Raw genomic sequence first — 15,866 nt, forward strand, 5'->3', positions numbered from 1 at the left:
GGAAATACCTACACTTATAACTTTATTATGCCTGGGGCCCCAGTGGGTCATGAGGTATAAAAAAGGTGTCAGGTGAATATAGACCCATTGCCTCATGAATAGGAGTTGAAATCCACCAGCTTGTCAAAGTCATTAACATTTAGATATAGCTTACCATCTCACACTGTAGCTCCTAGGAGAGGGGGCTCCTAGAAATGGCTTATATAACCCAGCCTCATTAAGTTCTCACAGGGACATTTGTCCAGTATTCTTCTACTCCATTTATGATTTCCTGTAGCAAGCAGAAGTGGTTAGAATCATTTCATTGATTTTAGAACTGGCATAAGTTTTTAGTCACTCAGCTCAGTAGTTCTGTTGACAGTTCTTAGTGTAATCCATATGTCATCAGACAGCCCTCGAAACAATTACGAAGTCATTAACATAGAGAAAGGCAGCCTCAAAACATTCCTGGAGAACTGTAAAGGGTGTGAAAGATTCATAATTACCTTCATGAGTGACTTACATAGAGTGACATTATAGACATAGATTTATTGTTCACTGTCTTAGGAAATTTCTTTTTTTTTTTTTAGATTTCTTTTTTTTTTTTTTTTTTACAGAGAGAGAGAGAGAGATCACAAGTAGACAGAGAGGCAGACAGAGAGAGAGGGGGAAGCAGGCTCCCTGCTGAGCAGAGAGCCTGATGCAGGGCTTGATCCCATGACCTGGGCCTAAGGCTTAACTAACCACCGAGCCACCCAGGCGCCGCTGTCTTAGGAAATTTCTAGAAACATTTTTACTTAATTCTCCTCAGTAACCCTGCAAGTTTGTTTTGTAGGGTTTTGTTTTGTTTTTGTTTTTAAGATTTTAGTTATTTAATTGAGAGAGAGCAAGTAAGCAAGAGAGAGAGCACAAGCAGGGGAGAGGGGCAGAGGAGAGAGGGAGAAGTAGATTCTCTGGGTAGCTGGGAGCCTGATGTGGGACTCGATTCCAGGACTCCCGGGTCATGACCTGAGCTGCAGGCAGATCTTAACCAGCTGAGCCACCCAGGCACTCCTCTACTTTGTACTTAAAGAAACTGCAGTTCAGAGTCTTAATCTTCTCTTACATTAAACAGAGTAAGTGGTAAAGTCTGCATTTGTATCCTGATCTCTGACTCCAGGCCCGTGTCTTTTCTGCTTCCCTGCACTGCCCCACTAAGGAAGGCTACTCACTTATTTAATGAGCCTGTCTTCACTGAGCCCCTGTGGGGCACCAGGCACCAAGGTATGGCAGTAAACAGGTCAGAAGTGGTCTCTGCCTGCAGGGAGTTTACATCGAGCTGGGAAGACAGACCGCAGAGGAAGAGTCAGAGTTGTGGATAAGTGTGAGACTCAAACACAATTTCCATAAATTAGGGATAACCGTGTATTGTTATTTAAGAAAGAGCTACTCCCTGGGTGATTCTGATACGCATCCAACAGGAGAACCACTGACTTTGTATCTGACACACAGTAAACCCTCAGTGAACATAAATTCATACTAGTATGATTTAGATTAAAAAAAGAGGTCTGGGTGCCTGAGTAGTTCAGTCGGTTAAGTGTCTGCCTTTGGCTCAGGTCATGATCCCAAGGTTCTGGGATCAAGCCCCGAATCCATTGGGCTTCCTGCTCAGCAGGGAGTCTACTTCTCCTTCTCCCTCTGCCCCTTCTCCCACTCGTGCTCCCTCACTCTCTCTCTTTCTTTCAAAAATAAATAAATAAATCACCTAAAAAAGAAAAACAGGTGTCCTACAAGGCCCTTTACTTTTCCCATATATAGAAGACATTCGGTTTTTGTGTGGGTTGATTCCTGTCTCCGTGTTATGTTTCTTCTTGGTTCCAATTAAATGTTACTGTCCTTTTTCCGTAGGTGACGGAAGGCCATTGGAAGTGGGGCGGCGTCACAGTCCAAGTGAACAGTGCCTTTTTCACAGGCATTTATGGGATGTGGAACCTGTATGTCTTTGCTTTGATGTTCTTATATGCGCCCTCCCATAAGAACTATGGGGAAGACCAGTCCAATGGTGAGTTTGTCTCTTTAGCAGAGCTTTATTCAGGATAATTCAGCTTCAGTTTCTACAAGATCCACTTAGGAAAGCCTCTGGGTTCCCTGGTCAGACTTGCCCTCCAAATGTCAGTGAGTACCCCTAGGGTACTGGGGAGCCATAAGACAAAAAGCCAGCACAGGGCAGATACTTCTTTAAGTCCTTGTGCATTTTTTTAAATCTTCAAACATTGAGAATATTGCAGTCTAGTCTGAAAGAGGTGCCCCTTTTAGTATAAAACTTAAATTTGCTTTCCTCAATTTTTTGGGCAAAATTGACTCTCGGAGATTATGCCGCATTTATTCTTCTGATTTGAGAAGCATGATCTTAAGCTATCAGGTGGAGTGGGACTGGGTTCAGAGAGTTGAAGACTGAGCTGGCTTCATTTTTCTCCTGCCCAATCTTGTGCAAGGCTGTTGACCTGCGTCCACACCAATAGCTCTTCACCTGTCCCCATGGCCGTCTTCTCCCTAAATGCTACTGATGCTACAAGAACCTTAGGGAACCTAGCCAGTCTGGCTGTTTTGTAGATGATGAAACAGAGGCCCAGAGAAGGGAAGTGCTTGACTGGGGTGTCTCTACCAGCAGTGGCAGAGGGAAATGACTGTCACTGCTCTAGGCCATGCTCTTAACTTGGAATAGGTGGCCTGGTAAACAACATATCTGATAGCTCCTTTTTCTCTGACAGCTCAGTCCTACACTGTTGGGCCCCACCCTTATTCTGCCTTCTCTTTCTCACACCTGCTTTACCCTTGCCGTGTTCTCGCTCTTCCCCAAGTATTAGATGCTCCTTCTCAAATCCAAGCCAGTGCCCTTCACTCCCTTGGAGCAAAGTCCAGGGCTTTAGGTCTGCATGTCTGCTGTGGGACCACGGCGGGGCCTTGCTTATAGGAAGTACTCAACACAAGTGTGTGTTGAATGAATGGATTCATATTCTGAGTCCATTTGGGTCTAATAAAACCCTCCCCACCTTCTGGGCTCATTCAAAATGCTGCTGCTTTCTTGAAACCTATTCCAGAACACTCCAGTTGGAGCCCAGAAAACTATATCCAATAGAATGTTGTTGCCATGGGATATTGCTGGGTTTTAGTAGTCAAATTTGAGAACCATTGGGTTTTTAATTGGCACTAATGAGGTTTTTACTGCAGGACATCTTAATGCCTTCAGTACCTTAATTTTTACTATAGGTCTTTTTAAATGTGGGAGTAATAGCATTCCCCAAAATTATTGAATTATTTGGCCCTGGACCCCCTTTTCCCGGCAGTGTTTTTTGTTTTTTTTGTTTTTTGTTTTTTTGGTTTTTTTTTTGGAAATGGTGTTCTAAGGAACAGGCCTGGGGAAACACGATTATCCTTTTCATATGACACTTGCTGTATAAATGTAGTAGATGTATTTGCCTGTGTCTTCTCTTTCCTGTTGGAATACTGACTCCTTAAGAGCAAGGACAGGTTCTTAAGGGTGCTTTGAAAATGTTCTTTGAATTAATGCTTTAGAAATAAGCGTTCTAGATTAGCTTTCATATTTTAGAGGTGGGCCATTGATCTTGAGAGCTGAGTTAAAAGGAGGGGGTGATGACAGTGATGGTGTGGGAAGTGAAGGGCATCTCTGTTGAAAGTTGGAGCCGTAGATGATTCTCAGCTACCATCCGCCTTAACACCATACTTGCCACTTCTGTGTAAGAGTATCCCTCAGGCCTGTCTTCCTTCCTGCTCCTTGGCTGGTCGCACTCAGTGTGGGAAATGGTGGCACATAACCTCTCAAATAGTGGACCTCCAGAACGCCAGCAGGAAGGGGTTCTGGGCTTGTGAACAAGAATCTTAATTTCATTTCATGGTCATCCTGTTGGACTTTGACAGAAACCACATGGACATGTCCTCGACTTGAGAGTATTGAGCAGGAATCCAGTAGATGAAGTTCCTGCCTTCCAGGGAAATTCCCCATAAAGCGGTCACTGGACTTCCTGGGAAGTTGGAATGATACTACTAATGGGTAATAGTTATTGAATACTGACCACATACTAGAGCACTTTATGTAAACTATTCTGGTGGTTTGGGTTCAGTGACTCTGGCATACTACTTAACCTCTGTGCACCACTTCTCCCAGTTGTGTGATCTCTTAAAGTCTTGGAACCATGAAGGTCTGTGGTTCTCTTTCTTCCCATTGGCAAAGAGGAGCATCTCTTATGATAAAGTGGCAGCTCAGGGGGGTGATTCTGTCCCAGGTAAGGGGTTTCCCAACACTGGTAAGAATTTGCCCATCCTAGCACTTTTAGGCACGTGGAAGCCAGAGCTGTGGCCAGCCCCTTAGAGGTCACCCTATTGGGCCAAATGCTTTATTTGCAAGCCAGGTATTAGGCAGCTCCCATTGGGACTTCTTACTCTGCACAACAGCCACCCTCTGAGGCTTAAAGAAACTTTGCAATTGAGAATAGCACTTCCCATCAGATTTGGGCTGGGGGCAGGGAGAGGTTGAAGGCGGCTTGACCTGTAACTTCACAGAAGGCTCAAAAGCTAGTTCTCACCAGGAGGTCCTATCCCCCAAATCCCTTGCCAAAAGTATTTGTGTTTATTTGTTTTGGGATTGTCAGGGTGCCACTAGCATCTAGGGGACAGATTCTAAGGATGCTAAGTGTCTTGCCAAGAGCAAAATAGTCCCCTGGAGTAGGGAATTTGTCCAGCCTAAAATGCCAATAGGGCCCTTGTTGAAAAAACAAATTTTCAAGCAGTTAAGTGGGCAGGCTCTTTTGGGACCCTGTTCTGATCATAAACACGAGTCACACAACTTAGCTGTTCTGTGATGGTAACATGATCAGCTGTGACTTCACAGCAGCCCGTGAGCCCCCGGCAGCTTGTTGTGTCCTTCCATTCCCGCGTGGTGCTGTGACCTCATGCCTTTGGAAGGGGCTTTTCCACGTCGGGTTCTCGGATCATGTTCCTTCTCTGCCCTCCTTCACTTCTCATCTCTTCGTCTACCGCGAGACCACACAGTGTCTCCCAGGAGTTACAGGATTTTGAAGCTCCTTGGAAAGAGCTAGTTCAAAGTATTATGGAAACCTAGAAAATGAACTCCTCGGGGGTTACACTGTATTTTTAAATTCTCTGGATCTCTGGATGACATCCCTTCTCCTCCCCCAGCCTTCCCATGCTCCTTTCCCTTTCCCGTGGAAAGTTTTTATTTTTAAGTTGGCTTGGGCTCCCCCGCTCCTTTGCTTTTAAGGTCCAGAGCCAAGAATTCAGATCTCTGGCTATGGAGAATGAATCCCAGGTGTGTGGTGCTTCTTGCCTTGGTGAGATGGACCTCTGGAAAAAGCTCCTTTCCAGGAGCTTGGCAGGTGGTTTCTGATGCAGCCAAAGGGGATAAAGAAAGAGAAGGAACATTGAGAGGGATTGTTTTGTTTGGACGTGGAGAGGAGATGCCAAGAACTGTCAGGAGGGAGTGGGTAGGAAGGAAATGAAAGCAGAGAGCATAGACTTTAGCCTCTCCCTTTTGGTCAAGGAATGGACGGAGAGAAACAAAGCAGATGGCAGGTTCTAGAAAGGCTGGCTTTCTAAAGAGCATTTTTTTTCTTGTACATGTGTTTCTCTTTTACTGTGTGTATCGGAAAATGACCCTTAGAAATGAACCACTGAGTACCTCAGTACTTAGCACTGTGTCAGGTTTGATCAGATGGAGTGACCTGAAGCCCAAAGGAGGGACCAAGACACAGTCCCTGCTTTCATGGAGCTAGTAGCCTGGTCTGAGAGGCAAGGCTTCTTTGGCTGCCTCTTGAAACTCGGGACATGGCAGAACAGCTCTAGGCTGGAACACTTTCATGTTGTTAGCAGCTGGTGGGTGCTGCAAAGGTGTGGAGCTCTGAGTTGCATCTTCTAGTTGGTTGATTTATCATAGCTCGTGACAGAAACGTTCTCACGTCAGTTATTTCATATACATACATATATGTATATCTTTAAGTATAATCATTTTATGTGTGTATGTGTGTATACATATGTGTTGTGTGTTTGTATACACACATATACAAACAGACATACAACTTTTTTAAAAAAGATTTTATGTATTTATTTGAGAGAGAGAGAATGAGTATGAGAGGGGAGAGGTCAGAGGGAGAAGCAGACTCCCCGCCGAGCAGGGGGCCCGACATGGGTCTCAATCCCAGGACTCCAGGATCACAACCCAAGCTGAAAGCAGTCTCTCAACCAATTGAGCCACCCAGGCGCCCCGACTTGTTTTAATTTAGCAAAGATATTTTAGGCCTCATTCTTTTAAGGACCTTCACATTTTCTGCCCGGCTCCTGCTACCTTCTCATTAAAGTTGTTCTTTTTACCTGTTCCCATAAGCAATTTGTGAATCATTCTAGTTGTCTTCCCAAGCAGACACGAATTGCAGCGGGCTGATGTTAACCTTAGGTCGGAGCGAAGACGGCATCTCCCAGGGGCTCAGCATCGATACTGTCCACACTCAACAAACTGTCCAAACCCCCTCAGCCACCAATTCATGTGGAAAAAAAGTTGGAGCTGCTTATGAAGGCAGACAATTCTTAATAATAGCTTTCATTTCTGTATTCTTTGTCTATAGAATTCTTGTCAGAAGGTTTTCGAAAAAAACTGAGAAACGGAATTCCTGACTGGATGACTGTGACGAAGGGTACAGGAGACGCTCTAATTGCCAACTGGTTGCTTTCTATTTCTATTCGCAGTAAATGTCTTCTGTCTGACACACTCAGTCTGCTGGAAGCCACAGCAGCAACCCCGGGTCCTATGTCTTGGTAGCTCGCTACCACGCTGTGTTAGTTTTCCTGCCAGAGGCTTCTAAGGTCTCCTGCTGCTTGTTTCACAGGAAAGGTGGCTTTGGCTTTTGTTGCCTCAATAAATGTTTGGTTTGAGTCATGAGGCTTTGACAGTGGCTGCCTTTTATTGAGGCCTTTCCCCTGGTTGCGTGTTAGATGACCCACCCATGGCTGGCCTGGCTTCTTGATGTCTGTGAGCAGTGATGGAAGTGGTCTTACCACCAGGGCTGGACTCAGACTCTGAAGTGGGTCTCGATATCCTTTTCCTAATGAAGATGGGAAGCCTGGAACAAGCCATCACCAGCCGAGCACCTCCGCTCTGCTGAATGGAGCTGGGCACTTCCCGTCTCATGCCTCTCCCAGGGCTGCTGTTCTTCCAGTGACCTGATCTTTCCTTTCCCAGGCAAAGTAAATAATTTTTTCCAGCTCTTCGAATGACTATTACCCTACCCTCAATCACCTTCTTGGGAGGAACTTTCTGCTTCCTAAATTTATCAGTTTGGGAAGGCTGCTATTGCAGATACCACAGAATGAGAGGCTTAAACAGCAGAAATCTACGTATTTTTTCACAGTTCTAAAGACTGGAAGTCCAAGATCAAAGCTTCGGCAGGACCGGTTTCTTCTGAGGCTTCTTTTCTTGGCTTGTGGATGGTCATCTTCTCTCTGTGTCCTCACATGGTCTTTCGTCTGTGTCTCTCTGTACCCTAATCTCCTTTTCACATAAAGACATAGGTCATATTGGATTAGGGACCTTCCCTATGACGTCATGTTAACGTCCATACCTCTTTAAAGGCTCTGTCTCCACATATAGTCACATTCTGAGGTACTAGGAATTAGGAGTTCAACAAATGAATTTTGGAAGGATATAATTCAGCCCATAACATTAAGATTTCACTCAAAATGCCTAGGTTTTATTGTGTCCACCCTCTTGCAGTTGCCTGGTACTTGGTATCTAGAGGTACTTTGGAGGTAGGTGGGGAATGGCTCACCCCATGCCTGATATAAACCACCTAAATGCCTGAAAGTGACTAAAAGATGGCTGGATCCAGGCCACTGTGCCCCAACCCCTGGAAGGGGTCACAAACAAGCCATCCCAAGGCACACCTATTTTTCAGCTGAGGGTTCCATGGGGAACACAAGGGCTGCTGTGCTGGGCTAAACCATCCACACACAGTGGAGCAGGGAAGACCTGGATTGGTGTGTACCAGGAGAGTCTTTGTGGATGCTGTAATGAGCACTTAGTACCTATCAGAAACTGTAGTGGTTATTTATATTCTTTGAAAAAAATTTTTTGAAGATTTTTAAGAACCTACTCTCCACTTAAAAAAATGTATATATATTTTTGTGTGTGTGTGAGAGAGCAGGAGCAGGGTGGGAGGGATAGAGGGAGAGGAAGAAGCAGGCTTCCCACTGAGCAAGGAGCCCAATGAGGGAACTGCATCCTGCCACCCTGGGATCATGACCTGAGCCCAAGACGGGTGCTTAACCGACTGAGCCACCCGGGCGCCCCCTACTGTCCAATTTATTTTTAACACCCAAAGTGTAGGAAGGACATAACCTTAGAGTCAGCCGTTAGTCCTTTCCATGGAAATAGTTTAGCTTTACAAATACTCTACTCTCTTTGTATTTTTTAGTTCTGCCATGAACCAGGCTGGACTCTGTTACAGAGAGTTACCGTTTGAACTTAGTTTTGAAGGTGAATAGGAGGGAGGTCAGTATGGGACTAGAGAAAATTCCACAGGAAAGAATGAAGTCAAGAGTGTTATAAAAAGAACATAAGCTTTGGAGGTAGACACAGATGGTTGGGAATCTTGGCTCCAGTGTGCACTGAGTCTGACCTAAAGAAATATGAACTCATGGTGCGGGAACTTTCTGGCTTCCAGGTCTGGGTAACAGGTTGTTCATTCGTTTTGGTGGTTGTGAGGACAGAATTAGGTAGCCCCATAATGTTCTAAGACTGCTGGTCTCCCAGATTCTGTGAAACAATCTTGGAGTTACCTTAGCACATTTTCTTTCCTTTACTACAGTAGCCACAGATACACAAGGGATCATCATTAAAATGTGGCCAGTCTTAGGGAGCTGTGGTAATTGCTGTCTCATTATAGCGTAGTTTATAAAGCTTTCCGTGTCTCCGGGACGTGTTCCAGCCAGTTAGAATCAAGCAGCAAGCAGCTACATACCTGTGGATGCCATATCATGAATATGGATCCACTGATAGTCCTTGGTGAGTAAATCCAATGCCAGAGATTAGTCCCATTTCACAACAGTTAGACAGAAACAAGCCCTCATCTCCTTGTTAATTAGCTGAGAGCAGCTGACACCATAAGCAGGGAAAGAGACTTACTGCAAACTGAAGAATTCTTGTCTTTACCTTTCTTAATTTTTTCCCCATTTATTCTTCTCCTCTTCCCTAAACAAGAAACATAATGCATTTTTGGAAAGGGTTTTGTGAATTTTTGGCTTTTGGTTTTTTGTGTGTGTTTTTTTTTTTTTTTTTTTGTCTTAGAAAAGACTTTGAGCATGTTTGTATACTGAGTAGCAGGAGCCAAGAGTGAGGGAGAATAACAGATGGAGCAAGACCTTGGCAGAAGTAGGGGTTGATGGAATTTGGAAAGAAATGGAGGGATTCCCACTCCTGCCATGTTACTGCTATATTCCCACATTCACTCCCTAAGGGGGATGGGGGTAGAGGGAGCTGGCCTTCAAGGTACAATAAAACCACATGTGAATGAATCATAGATTTGTCCAGCCAGGGTCCCATTGGTCTGGGTCCTCATCCTAGCTCTGCTGGGAGCAACCTGGTTCACAGAGAAATTAATTGCCTATTTGAGCCTCAGTGTCTTCCTATCTTATAAAGAAATACAAGGCATGCTGACCTGCTCCTAGTACATAGGGTAGATACTCATAAGTAACAGCTCTCTTTACTACCCAGGCACCGATATTGTGTGCTTTAAATTCTCTTTCATCAAATACAGAAGCAGAGTTAACATGCTGCACATCTCATCCAGATTATGCATGTATATGTTTGTGACCATGACACATTGTATGTGGACTCATCTTTTGCTGGCAGTCTTGCTGGCTGGTAGGAACTGGTTTGTTTACAAAGAGTTAGCGTAGCCTAAAGGTTTGATGGCCTGGGTTCCTGAGCCTATTGGTCTGGTTTGAATCCTACATCACAGTTTTCCAGCTTGGCCCTTGGGCAAGTTACTTAACCTCTCTGTGCCTCAGTTTTCTCATCAATAGAATGGAAATGATGACAGTAGCGATTCTGTCAAAGCACTAATATGAGGATTAAATATGTTAGTATTTGTAGAGTGTTTAGAACAGTGTCAGCACATGAGAAAGAGCTCTCTGCGTGCTTATTAAAGTAATTTGGCTCAAGTGGTGTGTAGGATCATACACATGTTTCAGGACATGCTAATGAGAATCGCATTTTAAGCTTAAAGAATTAGCATCTTGGGTTCAAAACCTGAGTAGAATTACATTCTAGTGTCTATTTTTAAATAGTCCTCAGTGAAAGAGATTCTTTAGGTAAACTCTTGGAGGTGCTAATGGCTTTATTGGGGTGGTCAGGACTGTCTTTGGAATTTTAATGACTCACTCAGACACCCACTTCCTGACTGTGGCTTTGAAGTTTTGATGGCTCACCCAGATATGCAAATCCAGAACTAGCTTTGACCCAGAAATTTGAGGCCTAGGCATTGTGCTAGACTGAGGAGTGGGCTAGAAGTTGCTGCAGTGAGAATGCAAGCTGGTGACCTGGGAAAACTTGCTTGTTGTACAAGTAATGGTTCAGTGTGGCCTCAGGGGGCTCTGCGGAAGGCCTCTGCAGGCTCTGGACCCCATTGGTCTGTGTGCTGGCCCAAGGGAGGATAAAGCTGGATGTGCTGGAGGCTGGCCTGAGAGCCCCTTTATTACTTGCTCTGCCCCCAGTTCTGTGGATCAGACCCTTGGGCAAATAGCCCTAAACACCATTAGCAGTCCTCTGCAACCGCTCATGACCCAGCTGCTGAAAGTAGGGAGTCTCTCAGGTAGAAAGCCACAGACCAGCATTTACTAAGACTGATGCTGCCGCACAGCTGCTGAGAAACGGGTCTATGGTGAAAAACTAATACCACGTGGCACATGTGAGGAGCATCAGCCTCACAGCCTGCGGGACCAGGGTGTGGAGTGACTCCTGCGTTCTGAGGCCTGCAGATGCGTTGATGCCCAGCAGTTCTTAGACTAGTGATAAGACATTAGTTGTAAGCATAGGGCTGAAGCTTTCTTCTAAGTTTCAACCCCAGTTGAAAGTGCACTTATTTATTTAATTCTGTGCTTTGAACTAGGACAAATTTTAGTCCCAGAAAATATGTGTCCACAGTAGAAACATAAAGATATAAATATATAAAAAGCATACATCGTAATAAAATAAAATATAACATATAATAAAAATAGACATAGAACATATACAAATCACAGACGTAACCCTGACCTTTCATTCTCCAGCACCTCTTTCTGCAAATCTGCAAGTCTCTGCGCGTCCCACCCAGACACAGTCTGAGAACAGTTAGGTCCTGATGTTTCCCATTTTCCCTTTGCCAGTTACATGTTCATTTAGTTTGCCTCATGGCAGGTAGGGGGCTTTAATTTACAGAAACATATTTCTTCTTGCTAATGGAGAAAAGACTGCATTATTCCGTTTTAGCAGAGGAATATGTCTGTCACTGATGAAGAGTCCAAGACTACAGGTGTCATGTACAGAATTCCAGGGCCAGCAGAAGATTTTGAACACATTTCTAGGACTTTTTTTTCCAGGAGGAGAAAACCCCTAAACGTTTCTAAACCCAGTGTGTTAGTAAATATAGGCAGGTCTTGTTTGCCCTCGCGTGGTGTAGCTGCTTTGTAAATTACTCACAGCAAGTGTGTCCGTGCCTCGCTCCCCATCCCTGGGGAGGCATGTTGTGCTGGTTTAGCCCGCAGCACAGGCCATGGAGTCAGACTTTCCTTCCCTGGCCGAGTTCCCGGCTCTGTCGTGTGTCTGCCTCTCCACCTGGGGCAGTGTCCTTACTTCCCTCCCTGTTTCCTCATCTCTAAAGCTGCTGGGATCCCAGCGCCCACCTGGGGTGGCTCTTGGGAGGATTAACTACGATTACATATAAAACCTGGAGAATGGCGTCTGGTACGAAGTAAGCTCTCATTAAATGTTAATAATGACTACACATGATTTGAAGCAGTATGCTGACTCATCTATCATTAATATCTCCTCCCTGAGAGACAGGAATGCTCCAAAAGTACCGCAGAGCCTGAGTGAAGGGGGTGCACGTTGGCCCAGGTGTTTGTGTCCTGGTGGTCTCTGGAGGCTCGGGATGTGGAAGAGGGCTGGTGTTGGGGCAGCCGTTACGGCGGCGAAGGCCAGCTTCTTCCTCCTCGCACACATCTCACACCAAAAACCTGTTTCAGGTGATCTGGGTGTCCACAGTGGGGAGGAACTACAGCTCACCACCACCATCACTCATGTGGACGGACCGACCGAGATCTACAAGCTGACCCGAAAGGAGGCCCAGGAGTAAGAGGCTACAGCACCCGGCTGGGAGGATCCCGCATCTGGGCCCCTCTAGCTAGAGCGGGGAGTGTGCCCCAGAGAGCTCAGGCGCAGAGGAAAGCTCCAGGCTTCTGGCTGTGGTTTCCCGGACCAGCGGCAGAGACGTGCGTCAGTTCGCCTTCCGACTGTAGCTCTCGGAGGACAATTCCCGCGGCCACTAATGCGTTGTGTATGATAACAAAGCCTCTGATATGACACATTTTCTGTGATCATTGTTAATTAGTGACATAGTAACATCTGTAGCAGGTGGTTAGTAAACCTCATGTGTTGGGGGTGTTCTCCTTGGGGGATGGTTTGGGCCAGATGGGGTCTATATGGAGTGGAATATTTGACTCTCTTTCCTGTTTTAGATTCTAAGATAGATTTTAACATCTTTGCAGGCCAGGATAGGCTGCTGTCATAGTCTTCTCAAACCTAGTCTGTGACCACTTGTTGTTTGTTGGTTTTTTTTTTCTATTTATATCACCAACTAGCCTATTGAGTTAATATTTAAGTTGTCAATAGATGTGTGTCCCTATTTTTTATGGCCTAATATAAAATAACTGAATTTCATGAGAAGGTCTATTACGCCAGGGGCATTTCAGCTTTGAAACCAAATCTGTATATCCAGTACTAACCCGTCTGTTGGATGTGGGTTTTAAAAAATGTTTGCTAAACTACCCGAGTAGGATTTATTGTATTAAATGGCCTTTGGGTCTGAAAAGCTTTTTTAACCTCTTGCTTAAAATGTGTTTTCTTTTGATAAGATGCTTCCAACAGCCTCCAAAAGTGTAGATCTGATCATTTAAATAAACCTGTATGTATATGCCCTTACGGATACGCACACGTCGTCCGCCGCCTCCACCACCGCTCGTGCCCACAGGATCTTTTCCCTGCCAAGTCTGGGGGTGGGGGTAGGGGAGAACCGGCTGGGGAAGCAGCTTTATGAAAAGTTAAAATATTTTGCCACCAAATCAGAGTGTTTGGGGGGTGGTATCAATTTCTAGAGATAGGGTAATATTTTCTGTGCTAGGCTGGCAACAAGCGCTCACACGTGTGGCCCCAAGGGTGGGGAAGAAAAGTTAGAGGATGTACAGCCAGACATCTGCACCCCCACCCCCTTATTCCCACTTCCCAAGTAGCCTGTTTCATTGCATTTTAACTCTGTTATCTGAGAGGCCACGTGGCACAGCAGAGAGAGAGGATACCAGATCGGGCATTCCAAGGCACAGTTTCCTGTCATCATTAACAAGATGACCTTGTTGAAACCTCCTGACCTAGCTGTTCCCTCACCTACAGACTGACATTCATAACCTTTCACTGCTTCACGGGGTTGCCCTGCCAATTAAATGAGTTAGAGTATATGGAAATGTTCTTACGCTCTAAGCCATATAAACATGTTTTTCCTGGAGTCAAGAAACCATTTTGTGAGTGTTTTTCACACACACGTGCCTGCAGGTCTGGGGCGCGTGCCATGGAATTTACCCACTCTGCAGTCTCCATCCTTTCTGGTCCCTGATTTTGGCTAAAGTCATACTCAGCCATGATGGAAAGACACACACACTTTGGCTTTGGCGCTTCTCCCGGGCCTTTTCCTATCCTGGTAAACACGTGATGTATGCAATCAGACACATTCAACATCTACTTTCTGATCAACCACTGTGGTGCCAGGAAATCCATGTAGCCTGTGCCTCGCCATCGGGATGGTAGGACGAATGTAAAATGTGACTAGTGATCTCCTGTCCCAAAGGATGGAGGGAGAGTTTCTCCTAAGGAGATAGGAAAGGCTTGAAGTTGGCCTTCAAGAAATAAGATTTTACCAAGGCCGAGGGGCAAAGGGAAACACAGTCCAAAAATCATAGAGGAAGTAAAGAGCAGAGAAGGTTTGGATGAGGCCGGTCCTCAGGCCTGGCTGGCACATGGGAGGAGTGGAAACAGCAGGTGAGCCCCGTATCTCTTGAGCCACAATGAAAAGGGTGTTGAATGCTGTGGTAAGAGCTGTAGGGCAGAACCTAAGGTGTTAGGCAGAGAAGCAATATGATCGGAATGATCACTGGATCAGGGACAGGCTGGATGGGCTCAGCAAAGAGATTTCCAAGGCCAGAACTAGGAGACAGTAGAGGACATGGAGAGGAAGGGAGTTATTTGGAGATAAAACTGACATGGTTTGAGTGTTCTGAATGTGAGCCTCATGAAAATCCAGCGCAGCGTCCAATCGCAAGCAAGCCCTTGCTGGGTGAGGGAATGGTAAGGCCTGGGACAGAATTCGTGGTTCCTAGAGATGTGTCAGTGGGTCTGTTACTTAAAGGTCTGTAAGTAGTAGGAGTCAAGCCTAGCAACCTTAGCCCAAAGAACTTTACTAGAACTTTCCTAGAGTAGCTCAAGGATTCATGGAAGAGTGGAATCAACCAGAAAGATTAGCAACTGGGCCAACTCTAAGTGACCCCAGCACGAGGAATTCATGGACCTTTCCCCTCGAGGTACCTATTTATACCTAGTCCAAGTCTCCGTCTCACTTCAAAACTAGGAGGGAGTATGTGAGCAACTCAGCCTCAAGCAGCTACCTGTGCCTTTGCCAATCAACTGTGTTCAGGAAATTGAGTCAAACAGCTGCTAGTGGCTCACCCCGTGGATTGGGGTCAGTTTCTAAAGAATCCATTTTGAGCTGGGTAAACATCAGGAAAGATATGCCACAATGAGCAAGACGATGAACTTGGATTTGCTGGGCTGAATTTTCAAAGCCATCTTCTGGAAGAATCGACAAGGTAACAATTAGAGGTGAGAGGTAAATACACAGACCACTGGGGGTAGGAAGTTTGACAGTCCTTATCATCCAGAATAAGAAGTACAGCTGGGGCAGAGCATCAAAACATCGGGGAAGGTAGCTGGCAAGAGTGGTGAACTGGGCACAGCCTCATGAGAGAGAAAATGAGGTTAGATTATCCAGAAAAAATGCAAGTTGTGAAAAAAGCCAAAGAAAGAGCCAGATTCACAGGGGAAGGAGTTAGAAAGCCTGAGAGATTTGACAGCATTTAAGGAATAATACCTGTTAGATTTGGTGGTTTGGAAGTCTATGGCCTTCTCAAGTGGCAGGATAGAAGTTAGACGTGGAACAGAATTAATGGGTGGTCGTGTTGGGAAGGGAAGAGGTAGGAACCAGAGTAAAGGGAGGGCTTGTATTTTGTCGTCTGAGGGGAGAACAGGACTGAGTTTGTAAACCTGAGGAGTGAGAGCCAGCCCTGAGGTGAAGATGATGGTGAAGTAACATAAGCCCCAAGGAAATTCAGAGATTAGGGATCAAGAACACAAGTTAATGGGTTAGTTTTGAAAAGGTGAAAGGATACTTTCATCCAGAGACGGGAGAGAAATAGCAGATGGATGTTAGATGAGAAACGAAGTCCAAAGGAGAGAGGTTGCCGCCGGTCCCTCGGGGTGTCCTGTCATCTCCACAAACATGAAATGAGTGCTAGAGTTCTCA

At 45.4% G+C, this 15,866-nt stretch overlaps 1 protein-coding gene across 1 annotated transcript in view; it reads left to right on the top strand.

Annotated features, from left to right (window-relative positions):
- WLS (Wnt ligand secretion mediator) overlaps positions 1 to 13,226 on the top strand; it is a 101,344-nt gene extending 88,118 nt beyond the window's left edge. The window contains exons 11-12 of the mRNA XM_080802137.1: positions 1,867 to 2,020; positions 12,268 to 13,226. Coding sequence (XP_080658263.1) covers positions 1,867 to 2,020; positions 12,268 to 12,377 — 264 coding nt within the window. The 3' untranslated portion in view covers positions 12,378 to 13,226. The remainder of the gene's footprint in view (positions 1 to 1,866; positions 2,021 to 12,267) is intronic.
- Positions 13,227 to 15,866: the final 2,640 nt, after the last annotated feature.

Source organism: Martes martes, assembly GCF_963455335.1.
Source record: "Martes martes genome assembly, chromosome: 4".
Classification (NCBI taxonomy): domain Eukaryota; kingdom Metazoa; phylum Chordata; class Mammalia; order Carnivora; family Mustelidae; genus Martes; species Martes martes.